At 45.5% G+C, this 27,471-nt stretch overlaps 1 protein-coding gene across 2 annotated transcripts in view; it reads right to left on the bottom strand.

Moving 5' to 3' along the window:
- Positions 1 to 1,296: 1,296 nt before the first annotated feature.
- Positions 1,297 to 27,471, bottom strand: part of EHD3 (EH domain containing 3) — a 31,645-nt gene continuing 5,470 nt past the window's right edge. Inside the window, exons 2-6 of one of the 2 annotated variants that reach the window (XM_048843386.2) lie at positions 24,117 to 24,293; positions 17,894 to 17,991; positions 5,441 to 5,853; positions 4,786 to 4,950; positions 1,297 to 2,546 (exon numbers count right to left, since the gene is read on the bottom strand). In XM_048843386.2, the coding sequence (XP_048699343.1) occupies positions 2,019 to 2,546; positions 4,786 to 4,950; positions 5,441 to 5,853; positions 17,894 to 17,991; positions 24,117 to 24,293 (1,381 nt within the window). In that variant the 3' untranslated portion in view covers positions 1,297 to 2,018. The remainder of the gene's footprint in view (positions 2,547 to 4,785; positions 4,951 to 5,440; positions 5,854 to 17,893; positions 17,992 to 24,116; positions 24,294 to 27,471) is intronic. The other variant, XM_048843387.2, reaches the window with a different exon arrangement.

Raw genomic sequence — 27,471 nt, 5'->3', positions numbered from 1 at the left:
GGCAGGAAAGAAATTACTTGGGAACCTTCCTGCTGCTACTGAAGGTAGTGGCAAAACCTCAACTGAGCTGAGCAGAAATGAGCTTATTTTACCCTTCCCATATACTGAGCTCAATTAATCTTGGGTGCAATTTCACTGGCTCCAGTGAAGCTACACCGGTGATTATAATTAAGATTCCCAGAAAGTAGCAGGAAATTTTAATGCAGATATTAACCAGTCATGAGCCACCACAAGCCCAATAAGGTTGTTCTGTACACAGGCAATACAGATTGTACCAGGGATGGTTTGCGTCTATTGTAGCCTCTAGGCAGGAACAGGGGTCTCTTTAAGAAACCACCAATATTTTATTCCACTATATAAGGGAGATGAGAAAGAAACAGTCCTGACTTCTTTTTTTTTTTTTTTAACTTTTTTAATAATGTTTTAGGACCAGGGTACAAAAAGGTTAATGCATTAATTTTTAAAAGATAAATGCACTGCAGTAAGCACATCCTACATACATAGAATATATTTCTCTATATAATATCAACACAGATATAAAATAAGTTATACTTGTCTTGGTTTTTTCATCACAGTAGGAGCTCAGCATATATCAAGTGACAACAGGAGGTGGAACCACAACCCGTCTCAAATGAAAAAAGTAAAAGGGGTGAAGGGGAAAATGAATCTAAAATGGAGGGATTATTACCAAAGTAAAATCCCAGGAAATCAGAAATTTCATAGTGAATAAAAGGAAGAGTTGAACATTTCTTGGCTCAGGATGGAAGTTTTGGATGGAATAAAGAGTAATTGTCTGAGGGCTAAGCAAGGACTCATTACCGGTATCCAGGCTATTGCTCACAAGGACACAGAAAATACAGCAAGCCCTTCCTACTACTACATGGTGCCTCTGTACTCTTGATAATAGATGATTCATCTGACAGTGTTGGATTTTTTTTTTATAAGATAAGAACATGAGTTTGCAGTTTGCATTGTACACATTTCTGTGATAACAGGGAAACATATAACTTTCTAGGAATGATAAATACCATCCATTGTCCAGAAAGCTTTCAGAAGGGGAAAACACTGAGCAGTTCCATATGACACATTCAGTGGATTATTTGAGGATGATGAAGTGGGGGAAATTCCTCCCCTCTAAACCATCTGATCTCTGCCTCTAAACATTCAACTATTTCCATGCCTTCATCCCCTCCTTCTCTTTGTTTTCCTGTGGGTTGTATTATCATTTTCTTGGCCATGTACTGAGTGGGAATCTCCCACTGGTGTCAAGGGGAGATACAGGTGCTCAGTAGCTCATTGGATCTGACCTGCTGTGGTTAGAGGAATTCAAGCTGCCAAATTCAGATCCAGATTTCAAAAGCACTGAAGTTTGGGTGTGTTCAGATCTGCTGTTTTGGCTGAGCCCACTCGAATGACAGGGGCCACTTGGAAAATTCATAACTAGATCTGGATCCAGATTGCAGACACCTCTATAGACCCTGTCCATGAGGGCTTTTATCTGGGGTTTCTGTGGGGGCTCATCACTAACTGTGATGTGCTCTTTTACTTTGATCTGCAGCTCAGGGATTTTTTTTGTCGCTTCTCCTTTCCCATCAGGAATTTCACAAATCTCAGGCTGCATCTGAACCCAACTAAACAGCGTGGATGAAGTTGAGGAATGACTCTGGAGATTATCCTCAGATAACTCGCGCCTAATCCAACTCCAGAAGACACAACCTACTTGATTCTTCCCTCCACCCTCTTCTGTCAGCTTCTGCTACTGCTTCTAAGCCTTTCCTTTCTCTTCATCTTTACAGACTACACATTAGGAAGCAAAGACATTACATAGGGAGAGTTAGTTGCATGTTATTATGAAAAAGGGCTAGGCTTTTTTGTTTTGCTTTAGGTTTTCCTTTGTACATTAAAATTGTTATAAATCCAAAGGCGACCTCACATCTAAAGGTATAATTTAAGTTAACGTGTCTCTGTGTCTTCTCTCTTTCTCCCTCCTCCCCTGTGTCTCTCCAGTGACCTTCCTTTCACTCTGTCAGTTTCCTCTTGGATGGAGGGAGGAGATGGGAAGGAAGTTCATTTGGGAGCTCATGACCTTCCAACTTGACCTTAATGAGATGATTAGCCAAGGCAAATTCCTCATCATCCAGCATTCCATCCTTGTCGATGTCAGCCAGTTTCCATATCTTGCCCAGCACGGTGTTGGGCAGCTTGGATCTCACCATCTCCCTCTTGGCGTTGGCCCCAGTTATTTTACCATCGACGGGTGACAGTGTGTAAAAGATCTCATCGTACATGGGCTTGTCCCTGGCCACCACCCACTCTGCATCGTCGATTCCTTCTCCCGCTCCTTCACCATAGCCATGTCCAAATGGGCCATGCAGGGTGCCCTCAAAGGCACCTCCCTTCACCATCTGCATGGGCTTTTGGGATTCTTCCTGGCGTACCAGCACCATGAGCTGTGCAATGTCATTGGCCAGCATGTCTTCCACTGTCTCCAGCAGTTTACTCTTCAGTGGCTGGAATTTGCTGAAATCTTGACCCTGCAGCTGATCCTTAAAGCAGGACAACGACAAAGAGAGGTTAAGCTGCAAGCATTAGTGAGACTTAGCCGCGCTCAGTACGCCTCTTTTCTGCCACAGATCCCAAAGCACTTTCATAAAGGGGGGTGGGTAAAGATCAGGGACTCGAGTAAGGGGGACCAGGGGAGAGCACAGCTCCCCCGCTCTGCTAAAAGCAAAGGGAGAGCTCTCTTGTCCCCTTGGCCGGTACAGCTAAAAGTGCAGAAGGTAGACGGACCCCTTCCTTCCTGGCTGGTGTGGCAAAAGCTCTCACTCCTGATTCAATCAACTTTAACCCTTGGTAAAGATTCTTATCCCCGTTTTATAGATGGGGAGAGACAGGGTGCAGATAGGATCAGAGACTTAACCAAGGACCAGGAATAGAACCTTCTTGCCAGAAGGAGGCACAAGTAGTACCATGCAGGGCACCCTCCCCGAAAGCCATGACTCCTTGACCCATTCAGCCCACATCTGCTTCTGCGTCTCAGAGCACTTCTGCATGGCTTGCTACACCCCAGCTGGTCTCGCCAATGCTCTGCACGGCAGAGCTCCCACACCCATGCTCCACAGAGGAGGGAGGCCACCGCTGGGGCAAAAGAATTATTTATATGGCTTTGATTTTTGCCATCATGAACCACAATTTCAAGACCTCAGAAAGAGGCCAATACTTTATGGCATGTATTACGGAACATACTGCTCCATATTACTGTGTGGGAACATACAACCCTAGTATTACATGGGAATGTGCTATCTCATATTACACTAAAGAGAGGCACGGTTCAATCTACGTCCGAACAGTTTTAGAAGCAACTGCGACATTTCAGGAGTAAACCTTCCTTTAAAAATGCACGAGCTCCCCTCTCCACTATCTTATGGAGCAAACTGAGGGAGTGCCTGGCATGAGCTATAATTTCATTCTACCCTTTGTACTTCAGGTTGCTCATGATTGCCCATGAGAATAAGGAGGGGAATTTTCCCCCTTAAGCGCAGCATTGCGCAAACTGTTTTCCTCTGAAACATCAGATGCCAGTCACTTTCTACACCTGTGGACTGGCCTGGAACTTATCTGATGTGACAAACTCTACTGGCCCCACTTTTCACAGCTAAGTCAAAGTGCTTAGAGCAAGTGTTACTAGTTCATCCCCTACTGAGAGAAGCCAAGTGACCTACATCTTTATCCTTCAGCCTCTACTTCTTTCTTAAACAGCATCCATTTACTCCTAACAGTGGTATAAAATTCACATCTTAACAACTAATCAACTAGATCCTCCAGCTGGCTCTCAAGGACTTGCGAGTATTTTCCTTCTCTTTAAATGAACAGCAGATTCCATCTGCTCCATAAAGATGTGGTAATAATCTTCACAATGGCAGGTTTCAGAGTAGCAGCCGTGTTACTCTGTATTCGCAAAAAGAACAGGAGGACTTGTGGCACCTTAGAGACTAACCAATTTATTTGAGCATAAGCTTTCCACGAGCTACAACTCACTTCATCGGATGCAAGCTTATGCTCAAAGTCTCTAAGGTGCCACAAGTACTCCTTTTCTTTTTGCGAATCTTCACAATGCAACCACTGGAAACAGGCTGCAGCCTGGATTGAAGCCAGCCAATGGTTTGAACATCTCCAGCATGGTTAGCATACACTACACGAGGTCCTGATTCAGCACTCACTGAAGTCACTGGAATGGCTCCCATTGACTTACACGGCCGCTGGCTCAGGCCCCAAATGTGTAGCACAGAAAACCTGCTTGTCCATTTACAAACAGAGAGGGATACTTTAATTGTCACATCCTCTTTCTCTGCAGGAATCTTTCTTTGCTAGAAACAAACAAGCAAGGGAGAAGAGAGCAAAAAAAAAAAAAAAAAAGCCCCTATTTGAATACAGAATACTATAAATATTACATTAGTAGTATTTGTGAGGCTAGGCTGGTCCTGAAAGCTGTAAGCCCAAGGTCTGAAATAAGATAGAAGGAGCTAAGTAACTCACTGTAAGAGTTGTTTGTGCCATAGACTCAAGTGAAGGAATCTTCCCTCTTGCGAGGGCGTTAACCTGCTATTGTTGAAATATGTATGTCTAAATATAGCCTGGACATAAGGCAGGTTTCATTTCTGCCTTACAAAAGTCGTGACACACTTGTAACAGCATCAGTTCAGCATTGCTTCTGACCGACTCCCTACAACTGCTATAGTGCTCTTGCCTTGGTCAATGCTCTGGCCTGGTTATTCCAGTGCTTACCTGCATCTTTCTGAGATTCGGGAAGTCTCCTGGTGAGATCTGATGCTCCCGTTCGATCCGGCTATAAATCTCCCCCAAATTGTTCACAAGCTCCTTCTTCTTATTGTCTTTACCAAACACTGATGGCATTTCCTTCTTCAGGGAGCTAATGATGTAGGCATGAACCTGATGGGCATAAAAAAAGAGATGGGAAAGAAGACCAAGAACAGCATTAATGGGTACAGCTGAACATTATCTTCAGCAGATGGTACTCATGCATCCAAGCTTTGGAGTAAACCCTATCCTCTCTCCCTTCCCCTTCACTTAGCTCTTTCTCCCTGCCTGCTCTTGCTGGTTATCGCTACTGCACAACACATACCATTCTCAATTGTGTGTCCTGATTGGTCTGATACAAGAACATTGTGCATGCTGGGAGATGTGTTTGTACGTCATCTGTCACAGGGAATTGTTTTGTTTCATTTTACACCTCCCTTCAGGACAAAGCATCCTTCCAGCTAGCAAATATACACAGTGCTCCTTCCCCTCTCCCTCCCCGCCACCCCAGTGCAACATGATGGACAATGGCTATGAACCAGTGAGCTGAAATAGCCAAGACCTCTCCTCCATCCTCCCCACCGTAAACTCTACAAGGCTGAATTTCTCTGGCAGGACCCACCTTGGCCAGCCGTGCCCGCTTGATGAGATCATTCAGCTTCCGCAGGGCTGCATTGCGGGGCAGGCTTTGAATATCCCTGAACAGGTCCTGTTCCTCGGCCTCAAACAGCTTGCGGTTGTCAGGGATCAGCAGTGGATGGGACCAGAAGGAGCCGATATAGACCCTGATCACCTCGGGCGTGTTGACGATCTTTCCCAGGGACCACATGAGGGCGCCATATACGCGCATCAGCTGCTGGGTCTCGATTTGGTCAGCCTTGTTGAGCACCACCCTCATCTTGTCCTCGTGGTTCTTCAGCGCCTTGATGACGTCCGAGAACTCGTCTGAGATGTCCAGCTTGTGGGCATCGAAGAGGAGAATGATGCGGTCGACCCGCTCTGCAAACCACTCCAACACGGCTGCAAAGTCATAACCTAATGGGAGAGGAGGAAGAGCAGAGAGACACATGGGCGACGAGAGAGGCAATGCGATGCTATATTCATTGACAGGCTGAAAAAGAATAGGCAACATGCTGCAGGTTGTGCAGAGCTCTGTGGGAACCAGATAAGAAAGGCACTGGAGACATCACTTTCCCCTCCACCATATCCCTGACCCCAACATGTGTTCTTCCCACACCTCATTCTTACCAACACTATTTCGCCTGTGACATGCACAGTTTCTTTTACAGACAATAGTCTTCTCCTCTGGACCGGCTATCGGGGAGCACCCAGACAAGTCTTATAAGTCACACACACAAGAAACTGCCATGTTCAGAATGCAAACTGGTATATCCCTGCACACAGCCACATGACAGGAAAGTCTAGCCTCTTAATTACTTTTCATCAAGGTAACCCACGAAGGCTGCAGGGTTCTGGAGATTTATAACCTGTACCCTGGCTGCTCTGAGTGTATTTTGTTCTCCTAATTAACAATATTTAGCCTTGGCAGAATTTAGTTTGTATTTTTTTTTATATAATTTTGAGGGATAATATGGATTTTACTTTTAAATTTTTTTTTTTTATTTTTATCCCTGTTCACAGTTGCAGGAAATGATCGGAGGGTATAAGACAATAATTATTTAATGATAGTAGTTGTTGAGATTCAAAAAGTTAAAGCTTTCTAACTAGTAAAACAAAACTGTCAAGATCCCGTGTCAAAATACACAAATATATAAATAGCCTTAAATCAAACTCTAATGTAAAGTTCTCAAATAGTCTATTTTCAGGTCTTATCTAGTTTTATGGGGCTATCTTTGGCCCATTATGTTTAAAAAATTGACACCAACCATGTTTTACATGAGAGAGATCATCTCACCACATAGGTCAGCCACAAAAGACATATAATTTACATTTTACTTCACTTTTAAAGGCAGCATTGTTGATAATCCCAGAGATGCAAGCTTTTGAATCGGCTGCTCAGGATGCACTAGAGTGCAGGATAGTCAGACCGAGGCGTTAGGTTTGGCTGTGTCTCTAAATCAGACAGTTTGTGAAACATGGATATGGAAAACATAGATTTTTATTTTCCCCTCTGGCCACATGAGATTTTTCGGTTCTCTTTGAAACCCTGCTGAGCCCAGCATACAATATGACAGGCCAGCGTCCTACCCACACGCCCCTGACATCACCTTTTGCACTGCTCAGCGTATTGGCTAGCTGAGGAGCTCCAACTGCTACACTCCTCTAGCCAACAGAGCTGCTCTTCCCACCACGACCGTACCATGCAGCTTCCCTTCTGCTGGGTTCAAAGAGGTTAGGGTGCAGCAGTTGCTATTTTCAGCCAAATCATTTTTAAACTCCCGTTCAACTCCCTTTAATAAATGTAGGAGAATGTATCAGCTCGTCTTTTGCAATACCTTGAGGGAGGCAGCGTGCCCTTGTACTTAGAAGACAGGACTCCAGGGCTCTGTTCCTGGCTGTGCCACCGACGTGTGTGGCAAGTCACCAAGGGTGACATCTTGGGTCTACTGAAATGCATGGCAAAACTCCCATTGACTTTAACAGGGCCAGTATTTCAGCCCTAATCTGTGGGCCTCGATTTTCCAACCAGTAAATGAGTAGGATACAGTGGAGGAAGCCACAGCAATTATAATACCTTGCTCTTAGAGAGCACTTTTCATCAGCAGATCTCATTGAACTAGCTGATGAATTACTTAACAGAGGTGTATGTGCATTCTAGAGAAAGGGGGGTTCTCCACTTTATCAAAGAAAAAGTCAGACAGAAAATGTAAAGATCTTACTTTTATGCAGTCTTTTCAGGTGGCCTCCCAAAAGCTTTATACCATTTTACTAAAGTACCATATATGTACTGAACATGGATCACTTCATCCACCGCTGAAATGCAGCCACGTCTGGGGTGGTACTTAGCACAACAGTTTAGGACAACAGGCAAAGAGAAATACCATATCCAATTGAAACAGCCATGGGAATTCTGGAGGAGTTAGAATACAATTACTCGACTTGGAATTTGGCCAGGACATAGGGCCTGATTCTGATCTCATGCAGGTGTACATCAGGAGTAACTACAATGTTGCTGGAGTTAGACTGGGGTAAAATGGGTAAGTGACAGCAGAATTAGGCCCTATGTATCCATCTAGGCCCATATTTTGTATAAAAACATATGTGCTTCAAGTTAGGATGTTAAGTCAGTATTTAGGCACAAAAGTAATTGGCCTGATTTTTGAGTGCTGAGCACCCCTAGTTCTCGGTGAAGTCAGTGGGAGCTGCTGGGCTGAGCACTTTTGAAAAGTCCTTTGAAAATAAGACTTTTTATGCAGGCACCTTTTAGGATCCTATCTTTAGGCAGGCCTTTGTTTAAGACTTGGGCCTAGATTTCATACCAAGCCCATCACCTTGGTATCTGGGTGGCTAAGTATCTGAGAGTTAATAACCCATACTCTGTTATATGTTTGGGAAAAAAAAAATCGAAGTGCTCATCTGGTCAGCGATTTCCCCAGGCACTTGGCTAGCTGAAACAGCACCTCAATAGGGCTCGCCTTCCATAGAATTCATGTGACCTTGTCAGGATCCAAATGAAGGGAGTAGCTGTAGCATAAACTCAGTCATTTCCGCAGTCAGCCTTGGTTCCATACCCATCTCCCCTTTTCCTTTTCGCAGATCGTCCTGTGCTGAAGAGTGCAGGAATTCCCACCCCTCTCTAAACTCTTTTGTTAAAAAATCTCCCCCACCTGCACCTGTTTTCCTTCTGAATCTAGCTGTGCCTGTCAGTGCAAATGACTACAGGGAGGACTGGAATGCAGCAGTGGTGCATGCGAGAAGGCTATTTATCACTCTGCTTGGCACAAATAGGAGCTGTGCTCATAAATTCCTTCCAGTGTCAAATGCAATGCAACACATCTGAGTAGAATGTAATTCCTTTGGGCTTTCCATGGCCTGCTTGAGTTAATGAGTCTCACGGTGCTGATTGCTGGAACTTCACTGGCAAAACACAGCAAGAGATATAAGCAGATGCCCTGCCCCAGCATTTACTCTCGCTCTGAAATCACCTTCCCTTGGTGCTACTTAAGACTCGGGCATGAATGGAAAATTAGTCCCAAAAGTGGAAGGGGAAGCAGACAAGATAAACAGGAAAACTATTTGCTTCCATCAGATGTTTCTTCATGGGACAGGTTTCCTTCTGCCAGCTTGAGAGGCAGTCAACGGATTTATCCCAGCTCCAGGGCCTACAAGCATGTCAAATCGGCAAGTCTGATGGGGGGATTTTTCATAGGGCGGACTAAATGTAAAGAGATACAGGTCCTCTTGTGAACACCTCTGTGCCCAGCCCAAGCTCCACGCATTCTCTGTAGCACTTAGAGCTTTGGGGAAATAAGATCAAGAGGAGATAAAATAGACAAGCCATTTGTAGCCAGCAACCTCCACGGTGCTAAACGGTGCAGCTTCCTGCACAGTTTGGCTCCGTCCGCCAGTGACTTCCACCCCCCCACCTCAGATTTTGGCGTTGCCTGCAAATTTGAACCTGGCCACTGAATTTATACCAAAGAAAACCCTAAGGAAGTGAGATTGCATCTTCCACTGATGGAGAGATTGGGTCTGAGTCAAAAAACGCTCCTCCTGGATACCCTAAGGGCATCCTACACTGAGCTACAAACCAGTGAGGCGTACCATAACTTGAATACTAATAGGCTCAACTTGTGCAACAGTATCTCAACTTTGGGGAGCACCTGGAATTACTCTGTAGGTCAGTCTTCAGCACTATTTTAGGCCGTTTTGCATTCTGTACTTGCACTGCCCATGCAAACGCCAAATGAGTTCCTACCAGCCAACATAAGCCTGTTTCCAGCAGCCTACTTTGGAGTAATCCCTTCATTGCATCCCCCTCAGCCTGAGATCTTATCAGATGTCACCAGGTAGGAGGGATCAGTCCTAAATAATAATAATATTTGACACCTCTAAAGCAAGGATCTCAATGTGTTTCCAAACATTAATGAACTGAGTCTCAGAACACCCCGGGGAGGGAGAGACATTTTATCACGCCCAGTTTACAGATGTGGACACGGAGGCACAGAAAGCTTAAGTGACTTGCCCAAGGCTTCACAGTTAGTGGGCTGCAGCGTCACAGAGGGGCACATGAGTAATGTTGAAGGAGCAGAGATGATGGCCAGGAGAGGGAGCAGCCACACTAAGAGATCTGAGTTTAGTGAGAAGATTAAGTGAGTAGCCACTTTGGTCAGAGAGTTGATCTAGGGTTTGAAATCAAATGAGGTGGTGAGGAGGCAGGATCTAATGGATTAGACAGGACATCAACCTGGGAGCCGAAATCACCAGGGTTGAGGGCAGGAAACTGGGCAGCGGAAGGAGAGGCAAGAGACTGAATCGGAGAAGTGGGCAGGGAGTCAGGTGGGTATAAGTGATGGCTCAATGGAGGGGCAAATGGAGAAGAGTTGGATGGAGAGTTCTTTAGAGAAGAATGAGTGAGAAGGGGGAAGAGGAAGGGCCTAGAGGTGGAAAGAGGAGGAGCCCTGTGCCCTTGCCATGGCCCTTTGTGCATGAATCAAGGTAGGGAGTGTGCAAAAAGGCTGTAGAGACAGCAGCTGCAGGGAGATGGGAATCTAGGTTTCAGCCGGAGCCAGGAGAGGGAGGGAGAGAAAGCTGAAGAGGTCATGGATGGTGGTGATCGTCTTTGAGGTGGAGTGCCTGTTCCAGCTGGAACAAAGAGTGGAGGCATGGGGGTGAAGTCTGAAAGGGAGGGGGCGAAGGAGAGAAGGAGGGCAGGAGGGCCAAGGCTTGGGTAGATGCCTCTCGAGGTGAGGATAAGTGGATTTATGGGGAGAAGATAGGGTGAGGAGTATAGTTAGAGCTGGGGGGAGCAGCAGCAACAGGAGGGCAAAAGGGAAGGGAAGATTAAAACAGAAGGAGGCATGATGGATCCTATGTTCTTCTTCACATCTTGTCCTAAACTATTGTTTTAAACAGCTGCCCTGTTCCTCCACAGAGGTGGCTGCATTTCAGTGATGGTAAAGATATTTCTCTCTCCCTCTCTGGATGTACTTGTAAAGTGCATAGGAACTCTTCAGGATGAAAAGGCTTATATGAATATAACATGTCATCATTCCCAGAGCAGGGCTCATCATGATACTTCCGCCCTTGCCTGTGCTTAAGGAAATAATCGAACACGGAGCTAGCAATTTAAAGCACTAAGAGTGCATGAAAAATGGTGAGTGGGTGGAGTGTGTGTGTGTGTGAGAGAGAGAGAGGGAGAGAGAGAGAGAAACTGGCTAGTGGAAACCTCTCACACATCTTGGATATGTAAATGTTTCCAAAGCAAAGGTATAAGTGACTACATTGCAGTGCAAATCTCACTGCTTTCTCAGTTAGGAATGATGTGTTAATGTCAACTTTACAATACTAACATTTACATTAACAAGTATTTGGAATGGAACAGAGAAATCTCCTGCTTTGTAGTGGTTTCAAGGCTAAGAGGAGACCAGGAGCCTGATTCTGTTCTCGCTTAAACCAGGGTAAATCAAGAATAATTTCAGCAACAGCATTTGAGTCAGATGGGTGTAAAACCTGGGGGAGACGAACCAGTTCTCACGTTTCTCAGAACCTACATTCCTGGCAACATGCTGTTTTTTATTACACAATATAATTGCTACTTTCTTTAAGTGTTAAATCTCATAGTTTGTATCAGCCAGACTCAGCATTTCTTGGTACTTTGGAGCCACATTCTGAAAAGAACTCAAAGTGAGATTTTTTAAGTGCTCAGCACCCACAATTGGGACCAGATTTTCAGAAAAGCTAATTTCCCATTTAGGCACAGAAATAAGGTCCAGATTTTCAAAAGTGCTCAGCATCCAGCAGCTCCTATCGTGACACTTGTGGCCAGGTCTCTTTTGAGAATCTCATCCCATTTATGAATATTGACTTCTGAAAATCTGGCCCCAACCCAGAGTGCTGAGCCCTTGGAAAAATCTAGCCCTTAATGACCATCTGCAGTAAGAACCTTCACTCATCCAGCCACAGCTACTGGCAACTTTGAAATACCTTCACCATCAATCATTATTCATTGCATTGAAAGAAAAAGTGATCTGCTTAAATAATGTGAATTGATTTAAAATCTGATTCATAAATATGATAGACCATTGCCTGATTAATAAATGAGACACTTAGAAAACATCGAGAAGTCACTACCGTTATAAAAATAAAATATCTTACAGAAACCTATTAGGAATTAAAATGTTGTTTTATTTCAAAACCGCAACATTTGCCTCTCTGCGGTTGGTGGAAACACAACACAAGTGCAGCATTTCCACCACTGAGCATTCAAAATTCATGAGTAAGGGCTGTGACAAAAAATCATGAGACTGGCTTAAAAATTATGAAACATTAGAAATAAATCTCGGGTTCTTTTTATTGGTTCTGGTTTCTGAGCCTTTGGTGTTATGCTCAGGTCCCATTTTCAAGCTTTTCTCTGCAACCAGGATGGTTACAACTTGCTTTTTTTTAAAAAAAAAGCAAATCTGAGTTTCATGTGACTCCAGGAGCAGAGGCATTTGGTAAAACACCAAATATTGTGATAATATTACAAGAGCTGGCAATACTGTAACAGCGTTGTGCTGATGGATGAGAACGAGGAAGCTGAAATTGGCCAATGTCGTTTCTTCCTGTGAGTTGAGTGAAATGCAAAATGTAAGCAACCAGCATCTGTGGCGAAGACTCGGCACAGGTTTAAAATTTGTCCCTTTTTAATAATTTTGGTTAGCTCTGTATCACACTGTTCTTGATATTGGTAAAGAAACTTTTTGTAAAATTAGTTTCATGTTGATAGTATCCATTTAACTTAATTTTTCATGCAGGATAGGAGGTGAAAAGCCCTCTGTCTGCTCTCCTTTCTGCTCCAAGCACGGCCGTTACAGGCGGAACCTATCGGTGGGTTCTGTAGTCACATAAGATTACTACTGATTTCAACTTTACACTGTACCATGAAAATGCATGACTCTCACGGACAGACTTGCTCCTCAAAAGAATGACTTTGCCCTGCATTTCTCATCACTGATGCTCATTCTTTCTAAGGGAGACATCTGGGCTAGAATATACATTTCCTTGGCTGTGCAGATCCCTGGGCTGGACTTGAGCCAGCAAAAATGGACGTGGCTAAATGCATGTGTTGGAAATGAAACCTAAAGCCATTTTCCCACTCTTATCCTTTATCTCCAGGCTAGGCTCTCACACTCAACCGCTAGTGGGGGAAGAAAAGCAGATTGGCTCGAAGGATTTTCACTAGGAGAAGATTTAGTTCAAACAAGCACTCAGGTTTCTGGATGTCTATTCAAACCTTACCTCAACCAGGAGCCCAATACAGCCCAGCCAGAACCCCACTGCATTCAGTGGAATTCCATTTGCTTAGCCGAGGACTATCTTTAGGCCAGTGTGAAGCTGTCAATCATTGGTTAGCAAAGTGTGCAATGCTTAGCCCTCCAGTGCTGCCCTGCTATAGCAGAGGATGAATTATTGTTATCAGAGGATTATTGGCTTATTTAGGAGTGTGGTTCAGTTTACTGCTCCATGCAGGGCATCGCTGCAAAATAAACAGAGGAAGCATGGCCTAGTGATTTGCACATAGGGGCAAGGAGGCAGAAGCCTCTGACTCCTGGTCCCTACTCTGTTACCGAGTCCTTGTGTGACATGGCACAAGCTGCGCTCTCCCCCCTTGTGTCACAGTTATTCCCATTTCACAGGTGTGCATAAACCTCCCCTCCCAGGAGCGTGGTGAGGATTAGTTATGCAATATCTGAACAATGCTTTGAAGAGAGGAAGCATTCAGTATTATTATCAAATGATCAAAGCGGCCAAGACTACAAAGCGACCGCTGCTTTGGTACGAATACCTCCATACGGGCATCTACGCAGACTGCTATAGCCCTCCTCTTGCGCTGGAGGAAATAAAAGAAAGGGGAAGGAAATGGAGTGAGAGACAGAGGTAGATAGTGACAAATGCTTTAAACGTGGACACTGACACCCATCTCAACAAGGGAAAGAGAGAATAAATGGCCACTCTTCTCGTGCCCAGGAGAGTCCAGAGCAGTGAAGGGATGCCCTGTGCTGTGGCTTCCAGGCAATACTTCCCTCAGGTACCTTAAATCAAGCCTCCTTTTGCCTCCCAGTGAGCTAGCTCCACTCTTGAAGGACAGCAGCATTGACCCTAGTGATCCCTAGGCAAGGAACGTGTTATGCTCCAAGAGCGGAAGAAGGCAGCAAGGTTTCGCGCCTTTCCTGATTTCACAGCCATCTACCCCCCTCTGTGGAATTTCCCTCTGGCACTCGGCCTTATGACTCTGGTCCTGTTCTGCTCGAGCGATGGAGTTCTTACTACACAGTTAGACACCCTGGACCTTTGCACTGACAGACAGCATGGGCCTTCAGCTCCTCCATGTCCTGCGCCTGACTGTTCTGACATCCAGAATCCTCAAGGTCCCTCAGGACTTTCTTTTGGCAGGGTGACCACTGGTAACGTTAGTGCCCGGGAAGAGCATTGGCTTGGAGCTTTCTGTTTACTCACAGCACAGCTGCAACGTGGGCTGTGATATTGCACTCCTGCATGCCTCATCCCTGCTTGGGAGGGACCACCCCTAAGAGTGGGTGAGGTGTCTAGTCTCCAGGCTCTCTCTACTGAGACTGCCAGCAAGGGGGCAGTTAGTGCTAATGTGTGCTGGTGTTCTGAGGGGTCACCTGCCTACAGGAAATGGACTGTGACCACCCCCACCCCTGTTTGACAGTGGCTGTTCAGTAGCCTAGCAGACAGCAGTGAGTTTTGGTCCACATGACCCTTCGCTGGGTTCAAATTAGTGAGAGGCTCCCTACCTCACTCTCAGTCCCCTGGGCCATGCAGTCCCCAAAGTGTGCTGATTCTGCCTTGAACCAGTGTGTCCCTGTGGCACCCAAGACTCCCTGGACCATTGGGATAGAGATTATTACTATGCTTCTTTTCCTAGGACTAGTGGAAACATGCCAGGCCCCTGTGGGTTAAACCGCTTCAACACAGCATGCCCAGTTCTCCTAGTATAGCTCTAGTCTCCGTTTTCCAATAATGCCCGCTCCAAATCAGTGGGAGAAGGAGATCTATGGATGCCAGCAAGATGTTGCTAGCTGGGAGAGCTCCTAGCTTTAAGGATTTTTTTAAAAAAAATAAATCGCTGGTTTAGTTCATTCAAGGGGAGAAATAAATCAGCTGCATCCTACATATTTCACCACCCTGTTATCAGTCTTATTTTCCCCTTCAAATAGTTTTCAAATATTGGGATCCGTGGAAGCTGTCCCTTCAGGACACTACACCGGAGGTACGCTGGGGGGAGGAAAGCAAGGCTTCATAGTCCTTACACGCAAGCTCCCTGAAGAAAAGCCATTCCTTCCCTGCTCCTAGCTATTTCGCAGTCTCAGCTAAGACACTTCAAGGTCTCCATTGGGAAACATCTGCCAGACATTTGTCTGAGTTAGGTGCCCAAGTGAAATCTCAGTAAGCTGGCAAGGTGTGGGACCGGGGAAAGCATTTTGCTGTATCAGCAATTCCTGGCACTTTCCCATTCTCTTCCCAGAAACCACACTGCTGCTCCACCCGCCTCTGACATCAGCTTGCCAATGAGAGCAACTGGCTAGCCAGGCAGGTGGGGCCAGCCTCCCCACCTCTTCTTGCTTCTTTTCCATCATGGTTGGGAGTTAAAATTCCCCTTTTCAAACATGGCTTCCTTGAGAAGAGCTGTGGGCAGCCTCTTCCCTCATGCATCACACCCTGACCCTTTAGACCCTTTCTGTGCTGTAAAGCAGATCCTTTGGTGGTGCAAGTCACCATAATGCCATTGACTTCAACAGGTTTCAGAGTAACAGCTGTGTTAGTCTGTATTCACAAAAAGAAAAGGAGTACTTGTGGCACCTTAGAGACTAACCAATTTATTTGAGCATGAGCTTTCGTGAGCTACAGCTCACTTCAACAGAGCTACACTTATTTACACTAGTGGAGGATCTGGCCCTACAACTCTAACCAGGTCATTGTACAGCCTGCTACAAGATGAATGTAGACATAACCCAGCCATGTATCCATAATTAGGCTAAAGCCTCAGACGGTCCTGGATTTTAATTCAGTTATGGGGACATTACATCTCTTCTACACCATACCTTTTGATTGGGTGGTGGTCGGGGACAACCACGATGTCATTGCTTCCCTTGACTTGGTTACAATTTTAGTGTAGAAAGGGCTTTGGCATGTGGGACAATTAGCTGCTCAAACAGCAGCAGATGGCCACGTTCTTCCTTACACAAACTGTGTGGCAGGCGGTTGTTAGTGATCCAAGATGCAACTGGAGCTGTACCCTTGATTTTTTTACTTCAAGTCACAGGCCCAATCCATCACCATCTGACTGCATTAGATTCAATAGAGTAAAGGGAAGAACTGGGTCCTGTGTGCTGAAGCACTCCTCCAGCCTGTAATCCGCCAACTGATACTGTGTGACCAACTGACACAATGCTCCAAGCAAGAGAGCTCCTTGTATGCTGCCTGCCATAGCTAAGATGGGGGGATAGGACACAGGATATGTCTACACTGCAATCAGAGTAACCCATGCTAGCTGTGTCCTAGCTAGCGCCGGTAACCATGGGCAGCATGGGCTAGCTACTCGAGTACATACACAGGCTTCTGGGTGGGGTTGTACAGCCTGCACTGTCATGGTTTCATTGCTGTCATTATTCAAGCTAGCTTGGAAATATTCGCACATACTGCAGTCACATCTCTGACTGCAGTGTAGACACACCCTCAGAGGCACGTAGAAAAGCAGTGGGGAAATTTACCGCAGAGATTGCAGCAAACACTGGTCCATTTTGCTCCAGGATATTGTCAGTGTATCTTATACCTCTGTTGTTTTTTTTAACTGAGAACTTGCTACCAGGTGTCAGCAAAAAGCATTAAACCTTGGTCAATGCAGAGTTGGTTACTCAATGACAAGAGAAAGTGAAATGTACACGAAGAGCCCTATTTATGGGATGGAGACGAGTGCAATACCAGAAAAGGCATTCAGGGCATCAGAAACATTAGGGGAAGGGCATGCATTAAGGTGAGGGAGAGGGATTAACAAGACCTGCGTTGAGATTTAATTGAGCAAGCATTAAAACATGACTTTCACGAACATTTATTTTTTCAGACCTGTGTTTGAGGTTGTCGGTATCGCTTACTAGGTTATTCATCCTAGCGCCTGCATAGCGCTTTCTGTCATCAAGACACTCTGCAGACATGAACTGCTGTATCACCATAATCTGAGGAAATGCAAGTGCCACCAATCCCACTTGACAGATGAAAAAACAGATTCTAAGATGTTATGGCCAAAACGTTGAAGACTATCCACTCTTTTTGGGTGCCTAAGATGAGACATCTGCATGTCTCAAGCTGGGCTCTCAAAAATGGAGACACCCAAAATGAGTGGACACTTTTGACATTTCTGTCCTAAATGATTCCCGCAAGATCACACAGCAAGGGGCAGAGCTGGGGTTAGCACAAAGGAGTCCTGAATACCACTAAACTGCATTGCGCTCTTGCCACTCTCTGCTTTGAGTCAGGTCACTCCTGCCTGCACTCCTGCTGAATGCCCACCAGAACCTGCAGTGCAGAAAATTAAATAAAATAAAAAAATAATTGTGGAGAAATTACCAGGCGACCAGACCTTCTCGAACCTCAGAAAAGTTCAGCTTAGGTTCCAGGTCAATGCTTATTCCATTTGTATTGGTTCTCCCATATGTGCTTGGGTGAGATGCAATTAATTCAGTCCCTGCTGACAGCCCATTCTGAGACCATTTCTGGTACCGTATAGGATACTGCACACTAAGTCCAATATTAGATCAATATGACCATGAGGCAACTCTGAAGACTCCCATTATGGTTACCTAACTCTTGAGTTCTTATTGTTTGAAAAGAAACTCTGAATATTGGTCTCTATTTGTGTCTCCACGCCAGAAGATGGACTCGCCCTTACCTCGGCTAATTCTTTGCTTCTCTCCTGACAGGATCCCTGGAGTATCGATCACACTGATGCTCTCGAGAACTGGGTTGGGCAGCTGGGCACATACAAATCTGTGTAAAAAGAAGGGGAAAAAAATCTTGTGATAAATTGATACCTCTGGATATATGGTTCAGAACCTGATCTCACTTACACTGTGGTAAATCCAGAACTCTGTTGACATCAATGGAGTTCCTCTGCATTTACACAGGTGGAAATGAAACCAGTATCTAGTCCCTTCTGTGCTTATTTGGCTCTTCTGGAAAATATTTTTATGTTCACTCTGTTGGCATACAGCACTTTGTCCATGTGGGCCCCAAATGTAGGTTGCTAAAGAAAAACAATGTGCAAATCCCAATATGGAGAAAACTATGTTCTTTTGTTGTTTAGATTGCAGTGAGAAAGGATTTTTGTTTTTCTTCCAGTAAACATTCACCTGCAGGGTTCTGGACTCAACTCAGCTGAAACAGCAACACATCTGAAAAAGCAAAAGTAAAGCTGGCTATAAACAGAAAGCAAAACTGACCCTTCTGACCTCACTGATGAGAAAGCCAAAAGCTTAAACTGTTATTTATCTTGTTGGCCCATGGTAGTATTTCATGGGTGCCTCTTTTGCAATCATGTCACGAGGGAGGGGAGTTGTGTGTGGGGCAAGGTGGAAGGTAGTGGAAGTTGGCATGAAAAGTAACAGCCAGGCATTGTCATGGGAGGAAGCAGTAGCACCAGAAGAACTTTTGGCCCAACCCAGAGGTAAATTTGGCACACTGGACAGCTGGGTGCTGTCAGGATGGGGGAACACAGTCCAACAGTGCTGCTGAAGTCGCCGTGGCATCTGGACAAACGAGTGTCACTGATGTCGGTTGATTCTTCAATACCTTTTCACTCTGAAGTATGACACAGCTGGTTTTTATACGAATGAACTTAGTCATCTGGCAATGGGAGTCCCACAAACTTCTGCCCCACACTGTTAGGAATTTCAGTTCAAACACCACCCCAGCTTGGCAAGTGGGCATTTCTCACTGCATGATTGTTAGCTAACAAAACCGGAGCATTCAGCAGCATTTCTGGCATGGCTTTCTCACTGCACAGCTTACGTATCAACAGTGCAGTCAGAGCTAGAAAGACCCATTAGGACATGTAGCCCATCCCCTGCCAAGACAGGATTGTTCCCTGCAGTATATGCCTGAGTGCTCTGTCTGGGCTAGTTTTAAATGACCCATGCAGTGGGACTTTCAGCACTTTCCTCAGGGAAGCTATTCCACAGAGGAGATCAGATCTGAAGCCAGAAGAAGGGGATTTAATAGATTGCCAGTACACATAATTGCATCCTGGCCGCTCTTGCAAGCCTGCCGTTGTTTCCAGTGGGATAAGTTATTCCTCACTAAAACGTTGTGTGGGCAGCTGTTCTGTGCCAGCAATACATGTTCCACTGCAGAGTTGGTTGTGTCTCAGTAGTTATGTAGGTGGGAGGAAGAGGTTGAGCTGAATGCATTTTATTTACTAGCACACTCATCTCAGGTACTGCTTTCTCAAAAAACAAAAAGGAGGCCTGTCTATTAAGTATTAAGGGTTTTGTGCATCACATGGAGGCAGCCACAATGTATTTTCAACAGTGTAGTTGCTATGATTCCACTACTAAAGTGACCAATGAAACAGAGTTTAAAATTTGGTTATACCAGGGAAAGGAACCACGTACAAGTGACACCGTCTTATTTCACAGATAATGCTTGATTAGTTGTGCTAAGCACTTCACACACTTAGTGAGACAGAGTCCCAGAGCATACAATCTAATACCCATTGCTGTGGCAACCAGGATGGGGTTAAACACTTTCTCTGGGCAAGCAGAGGTGCTAGATCTGGTGGAAAGGGCTGGCAGGTGTGGCTTGTCAGACTTTGAGACTGAGAGGAGCAACTGACAGCTGTGCTAGGGTGGGCATGAAGCAGCCCATAAAAGGGAAGCAGCGGAGTATGAGGGGGAGAGAGGAGTTTCTCTTCAGGCAGTAGTTGTCATAGTCCTAGGCTGAGGGGAGCATAACTGTGGTAGTTAAGGGCTGCTAGGACCCAAGAGGATCATATTATGGCAAGACTATTTCTTGGACACAGCAGTGAGGTGGAAGGCAGCTGCTCTGCAATTGTTTCATGCCTTGAGAACTAAGGTTAGGGGGAACCATGCCTGGGCTGGGCTGTTTTCTCAGGACTGAGTCTGCAATGTTTCTTTTGGTCCCTTGCTGTTTCTCTGCTGGGTTTTGATCTGCCTTCAAGGGGGTGTGACTGTAACTCCATCTGCTACCCCTCTCTCTATCCAGAGAGTAAGAACGCCTCTTTGATGGTGGAGGAAAGAAGGGAGAGCTGGATTCTGTTCTGACCCAGGGGGTGGTAGCTAAATTCCAGCTGCAGGGCCAAACCCAGGTGAAGAGAGTAGGGACTGCACAACTGTACAATACATGGGGGGCAGACTAGCTTTCAGAGTCTCTGTTACTGCTGACTGTACTCAAACAGGGAGACCCAGTTTGGCCAATGGTACAGACTTGATGTGAAAAAGTGATGAGCCAGAGTTTTGGTCCTGCTCCATGCACTTTGTGCCATTCAAGTTGCTCCAGGAGTGGGAGCACTGGGAGCCCCAGCTGATACAAAGTGTATGTGTCTCTCCCTCACTTCAGCCCCCATGGCATGTCATGGTCAAGGAGAGGGCCAGAGTGTTGCCCCAGTGATCCCCAGCTGGTGTAGGATCCTGCACCTGGTTCTCTGTAGAAACTGAGAGCAACAGCTGTTACCTGCTTACCCCTGTCTCTGCTTCACTTAGGGGAAGCTGAATGCAGCAGAAAACCTGACCCAATACAACAAAAATGAACCCCTATGAGAGTGGTCCCCAAACTTTTTACCTCATGTACCCCCTTACCCCTGTCAGGGCTCTGGCTTATGGGGAAGGGGAACGGATATGTGGTAAGAGGCTGGAAGCTGGTAGGCAGGGCCCTGGGGGGGGCTCCCTCTCTGGCCCCTGTGGGGGATGGCCTGGACCCCAGCTGTGCCTCCTAAGCATTCCTCTGTGCTCCTGTAGGGGGTGCACTCCACAGTTTGGGGACCTCTGCACTATGATGTCCTGCTGATACCACTTTGCAGAGTAGAACTGCACTGTAAGGTGAAATGGTATCAGGATCTTCATCCAGGAAAAATTCCAACCACATTACGCAGCTACAACCCTGAAATGCAAGGGGGAAGGACAGGTTGTCTGATCTTCATGGTGACTGGCTGACAATTATGACTGACTATTCAGATGACTCATTCACTAGACCAAGTTATATTTGCTACCTCCTTTAACAGGCTGGTGAGACTTTTGTCTCAGTTAGAAATTCCACCTACTTCAGACATGGGTTGATTCTCTTAATTTGTTTAGGGAGTGTTACTTTTTTTTTTCTCCATGGTATCATTGAGCAAGAATTCTATAGGCAACTGATCATATGTGCCAGAGTGATGATGGCTTAAAATAACCAGCCACAGTTCACTACAGATACAGGGGATTGCCGGGGTGCACTATGGAATTTGGTTCAACAACAGAACTACATACAGGACAGAATATAATCTTTCCCAATCTTGATGGGGACTTTTGGATGCTGCTGCAATATAACAGCTAAACAATCACAGCCATCGGGTGGTAGCCACTACTAGCCCGGGTTGGATTTGAACTCTTAGAGGCAAGAGGCTCAGTATCCGCATACCATTCTCCTTAGATTGAACATACTGAGCCAAATTCACCTTGGTGTTACTAGGTTGGCAGAATTACAAAAGCAGGGTGGTATTTGGCTCTCTGTTCCCTGGCTTTAACTATTCATGGCCTGATTGTCAGAATTTAAGATATGTTCTCTCCAGAAGTGTATTTACCGAAAGGCTAATGAACTGAGCAGCATGTTCATTCTCTGGAATGACCCATGGAATACAATGCAAAGGGATGGAGCAGCCAATGCCTCCCTGGGTGATGATAGCCCCATCTCCCCTGCATATGCAGATCCTGCAAGTGTTCACTGGCAGAGAGATATGTACCAAGAGCAGGATATTTCCCAGCTGTAGCACTTGCCGCACTTGGAAAATAAGCTTCCTAATTCTTTTGGGGACCCTGCCTCCCTCCGGCCAGTGGGCCGGATCCTCAGCTGGTGTATACTGGTATAACTTTGTTCACTTCACTGAGGATCTGGCCCATAGCCTCTTGCGGCTAAAACAGCAGGACAGTTCTTTTGGGTACTTACTTATCTTTTGAAGCAGTTGGCTGTTGCTTTATGTAGTTGTATGCACTAGGCAAAATGCACCTCCATGTGCATGTACCAGACTTTCCCTCTTTGAAGTCTCTACAGCCGGCAGTTCAGAAAACACTGCCCTTTTCTATTTACTGCATAGGTGTTGGCAAAGAGGGGGTTAATCAGATTTCTTGGCTATTCCCTGAATTAATAGCAGGACTTGTGCTTCTACTCCTGCCACTGAATCACTGGTGCAGACAACTGCCGCCACGTACCTCCCATGTATCCATCCAGCTCCTTCAGCACAGAAGGATGATAGGATAACAGAGCATGGTGTGATGAGATGAGCTAGTCCACTGGAAGCTTAGCAACAGTAAGAAGATTCATGGTTTGTACTAGGAGCAAGTCATCAGTATAAGTCAGGCAGCCAAAGTAAGGTGCATTTGTATTTCACGCTCTGTCTAGCCTCTTTATTACCGCTCCTGTCCCCCGACCTGAATGTTTCTGGCAGCAAGGGCTCTCCTGCATTGTCTTTCTGGGGTGAGGAAGCTTCTGCAACTCCTTTCCGAGCTGCTCTTAATGGTGCTTTTTTGATCTAATGCCTCTGTGCCCTAAGCAGATGATCTGTTATTTCCATAGTGCAAACCACCCCCTATCCTGGAGGAAAGGGTGGGTTGGCACAAGTCCTGGTCATTGGCTGGATGCAGATGTTCTGGGCCCTGTGGGACATTGAAAACAGCTGGAAATCTCTCTGGAATTAGTGCCACATCACATTGGTATTGTCAGAGTGTGCTGTGATCAAATGTTACTTTCAGAGTCAACCGAAGGCACAGGGAGGCTCTTCGCAGCCTGACACCTATAGGAATCCATCTGACTCTCTGTCGCAGGACATCTCTCCCCACCCGCCCTGTATGCCCATGCCATCTCCTGCCTGGCTGCAGCAATATCCCCACCTTTCTCTCTGAGTGGCAGCTCTGCTGCTTTTCGATTACCGCCTGGAAGCCAGGAGTGGAGCCAAAGTGCAATGCTGCAGAGTGTCTGGCATGCCCGCCTTTGCTGCGTACCAGGCACTGTCAGGGAAAGTGAGGGAGGGCAGTTAGAGAACTCAGTTTCTGCTGCCAATGCTCGCACTGGAGTTGGACAAGGCCACAGGAAAGGCTGAGACTGGTGCTCTGTCTGGATTAGGGTTTGTGTGTTGCTGGGCCCCTGGAGTGGGGAAGGTCTGCGTGGCTGCCCAGACCTAATGCTCACACTGGCTGTCTTGGGCCTGGAGAAATGAGCCCAAATCCATTCAAATTCATTGAATTTTGGAGAAGTTAAGATCCGAACAGCACAGCATAGGGCCCACGTCTAGCTGTGACACAGCATACGTGCTCCTTGCAGAGGTTGTCCCATGGGAAGTCGGAGCCCTAGTCAGTTTGTATCTGAAACCAGTGCAACAGAATGGAGAGATCCGTATACTGTTTCAAGGGATGCTCAAGCAATGCTGAAATCCAGAGATGAAACATGAACACATTTGGCCAGTTTCACTTCTGATATTTTTCCACTGGCTTCAGTGGAGTTACACCAGAGATGAATATGGCCAAGGAACTGAACGGATTGCATAGTAGAGGACTCTAGGAATATAAAAGCAGGGGAGAGCAGAGTGGAATGTAGTGATCCTTCAACCCTATTAGTTTCAAGGTAGTATAGGACACAAAGCAAGTTTGGTGTCCTCAGTGCTCTCTAGTGAATGCCTGTCCGTGTTACAAAACAGCTCAGCCCAGGCCATTATGCCTGGAGGTCTGGCCCATGACAAGGAATTGTAGGGAAGGAGTGCTCCCTGTGTGACTGGGGTGGCTTCACACCAATGCAATGTGGGGAGAAGCTTGGGTGATATCTTGCCCCCATGACACTCATCGTACTGCTCACCAGGGACTTATGACACTGCAGAGCAGCTCTACCTTGGTGTACAAGCGCAATACACTGACCTGTTCAAAAAAGCATTGCCAAAAGCATTGAGTTTCCTGAAAGGTTTTTTCGGATCCACCACCAGTGCATTACCAGGAATGATCCCCTCCACGTCCCCCTGCATCACTGCGATGAAGGAGTCAGTCGTAGGCTCTGGTCCAATTCTCATCCCTGGGAAATCCTGTTCCAGCAGGTACCTTGAGAGAGAAAACGGGGTATGATGATGCTTGAGATCTGAGCTGTTGAATTTCTATCAGAGCTGCTGCTGAGGTGCACGGTGCAGCCCCTTGAGACTACTTTTAGCATTGGAAATCTGCAAATGCAATGGTAGCTTTTCACTTGGGATCTCAAAGCTACGGCTGCCTCCGCATAATCAGATGAAGAAACAGAGAATGTCAGATGCTGTGAAGACATTCGCATCGTGATTAGTCATTCTGTAAGTCTGTGCCATGACCGCTTAGACATTTAGACCTGATCTATTTGTTATCCAAGAAAAGTGCAAACTGCCCCCATTCATTGCACATGGGGTTGTTAACTCTGAAACCTAACATTCAATATTAACATTACTTCACTGCTGATCATTTTAGCAGAAACGATCAGCTGATGGGCTCAGCCCACAATCCAGAACTGCTTCGCAGATGCGGAAAGCCACAACTATCCCATACTCCGCTGTCAAAATCTCCCTCTCCCCTTCCTCCATGATAGCTTCTGCAATGCAGTTCTTTTTACAATAGCACACTGAACATTAAAAGGATAGGGGGCAGTGTTACATAACCTATGTAGAGGGGCGGTAAGTCAGTTTACTTACCAATTCTGTGCTACAGAACATCCCTCAATTAATAAAACCCTCAGGTTTTTTTTAATGTAGACAAAGCTGGAATGCTGCAAAAATTAGGGCAAGTTTGTCACAGTATATGGGGCATTGATTATAAGGCTGCTGGTGAATACAGGGCTGCACATACTGACTTGGCATTGCACTGGGTTGCTATAGGTGATTGAGTGCTGGACTATGCACATTAGTTTAATACTGTATTGATCATCAAAGCCAGGTTGCTGGCACTTTGTTTTTTCCGTTGCTTAAAGCACACCATTGAACCTTGTCATGAGGTGAGGAAAACAAATATAGACTTGTATGGACTCTGCAAGTCAATTCGGGGGGAAAATAGGCTGCATTTTGAGATTGTGGTCTTTACCAGCTAGTGGAGACACAAGGATGGGGAGGTTATAGCTTTTCACAGCTAGTGTTGTTTTGATATGGGATGAGTTTTATGAAGGAGGGTGATACTGGGCATGTCACCCATAATCCATCATCCATGTGAGGGTCTGTGGGTCAATCATTTGGGTGAATTCTCATCTTCTCTTCACCTTAACGAATGTCATCTGATCCGCAGCAAACCATATAGACGTATTAGGAACGGCAACCTTTATACTCATCTGGCTACATTGTACTCCCGGGACCTGGGCTGGAGCTGCGTTTTCCACTCTCGCTGGGCAAGGAGGAACTACACTACAGACAAGTCTAAGACTTAAAAGCCAACTGAAAGGCCACGTGGCAAGGAAGCACACAAGATTGATGGCTATTGATCCTGTAAGGGATTAATTAACAGTAGAGCTATAACAGCATTAACTCTACTGGTGAATCTCCAGATTCCAGAAAGAGCGGGTCTTGCTCTGCTTCTCCTGTCACAATCATTTTGTCTTGCATGCCTTTCATCCCAGCGCTTTCGAAGCTCTGTACAGACTAGAAAGATTCACCTACACTGAAATATAAGGAGCTTTGGGGTGCATTGTGGAAACTGCTTAACAGTTCATAGCAACACTAAATTTAGGACAGGAAGAGAAGAAAATACAACAGCCCAATAGCTCCTAGACTAGGCTACCTAAAATTCACGAGCAGTTGACTATTGCAGAGGTTCTCAAATGTCTCCAGAACAGTAGAATCTCAGAGTTACTAACACCTCGTGAATGGAGGTTGTTCGTAACGCTGAACAAAACGTCATGGTTGTTCTTTCAAAAGTTTACAACTAAACATTGCCTTAATACAGCTTTGAAACTTTACTATGCAGAAGAAAAATGCTGCTTTTAACCATCTTAATTTAAATGAAACAAGCACAGAAAGTTTCCTTACCTTGTCAACGAAAATTTAAACTTTCCCTTTATTTTTTTAGCAATTTACCTTTAACACAGTACTGTCCTGTATTTGCCTTTTATTTTTTGGTCTCTGCTGCTGCCTGATTGGATGTTTCCAGTTCCAAATGAGGTGTGTGGTTGACCCGTGAGGTTCTACTGTAGATGGCCACATCTTAGCAGAGAGAGATTATCTCACTGGCTCAGCTCCCCTCTCATTCATGATTGTATGAGCCACCTCCCTTCCTGATCATGATCCCATAGGTTCTCTGTGGCAGTTACAGCAGCTCCTTCCATACAAGAATATTAGGAAAACATGGATGTATGTTTTACTATCTCTAGTGGGATTTAGCAGCACCAGATGGCCAGCCAACTTTCTACCAAGTGCTGCATGGACCTCCGTGCAACTTACCTGGATTCAATTCCTTGGGCCTATCTTTCTGAGTTAGGAAGGGCTAGCTCACTTCCTGGAAAGCTCATTTTAGCTTCCCCGTTAGCTAGTTCAGAAGCTGCTTTGATGGAGTCTAGAAACTGAACACAGACTTCCTGCATGGCAGTGCAGACCCCTAGACTGATAGCATAGCCCGAAAATACTTTTATTTCTATTGGCTTTCCTCTGATCTTTTTGCAATTTTTTTTTTTAAATCTGAGCCAATATACACAAAAGCTCTCCCCACACAGACTAGATTGAATCCACAGAGTTAGATATTTTAGAATTCCCACTTTAAAATGTGATAGGAAAATAGATGATATACTCAGAGGAGATAAAGGCACAAAGGGGAGTTAGGTGCCTTTTTGAAGATCTCCACCCTGACCTGTAACTTTGTAATAAAAAAGTCATTTTTACACTCCTTTCTGTGATGAACAAGCACCATGACATCATGCAAGTATTCTGTGAATACAGACTTTTAAGAAGCCTGTGGTTTTCACCTTTCAGTTATAGACAAGACCTCTAAGAAAGAAGCAGCAAATAATGATCCTCTTCTAGCCAGCCATCCCCACTCATTTAGTAATCCCCCCCCCCGCAACTGTTTGTTATATAAAACACTTTAAAAAACCCCAAGCACTCACAGAGATACAAAAGAAGTTACAAGTTAAAGCTAATTGATATGCAACAAGCAGTATGAAATCAAACTGAAGTAGATTCTAAGGTACATGAGAATTTACACTGCCCAGGGAGAACTCTCCAGGAGATTTGGGCGCATTGTACAGCAGGACAACTACCGAACAAGGGTTCTGCTATGCTGT

The sequence above is a fragment of the Caretta caretta genome, chromosome 3, assembly GCF_965140235.1.
Source record: "Caretta caretta isolate rCarCar2 chromosome 3, rCarCar1.hap1, whole genome shotgun sequence".
NCBI lineage: Eukaryota > Metazoa > Chordata > Testudines > Cheloniidae > Caretta > Caretta caretta.
Note: the sequence above shows the minus strand (reverse complement) of the source record. Positions and strands in the feature narration are given on the sequence as shown.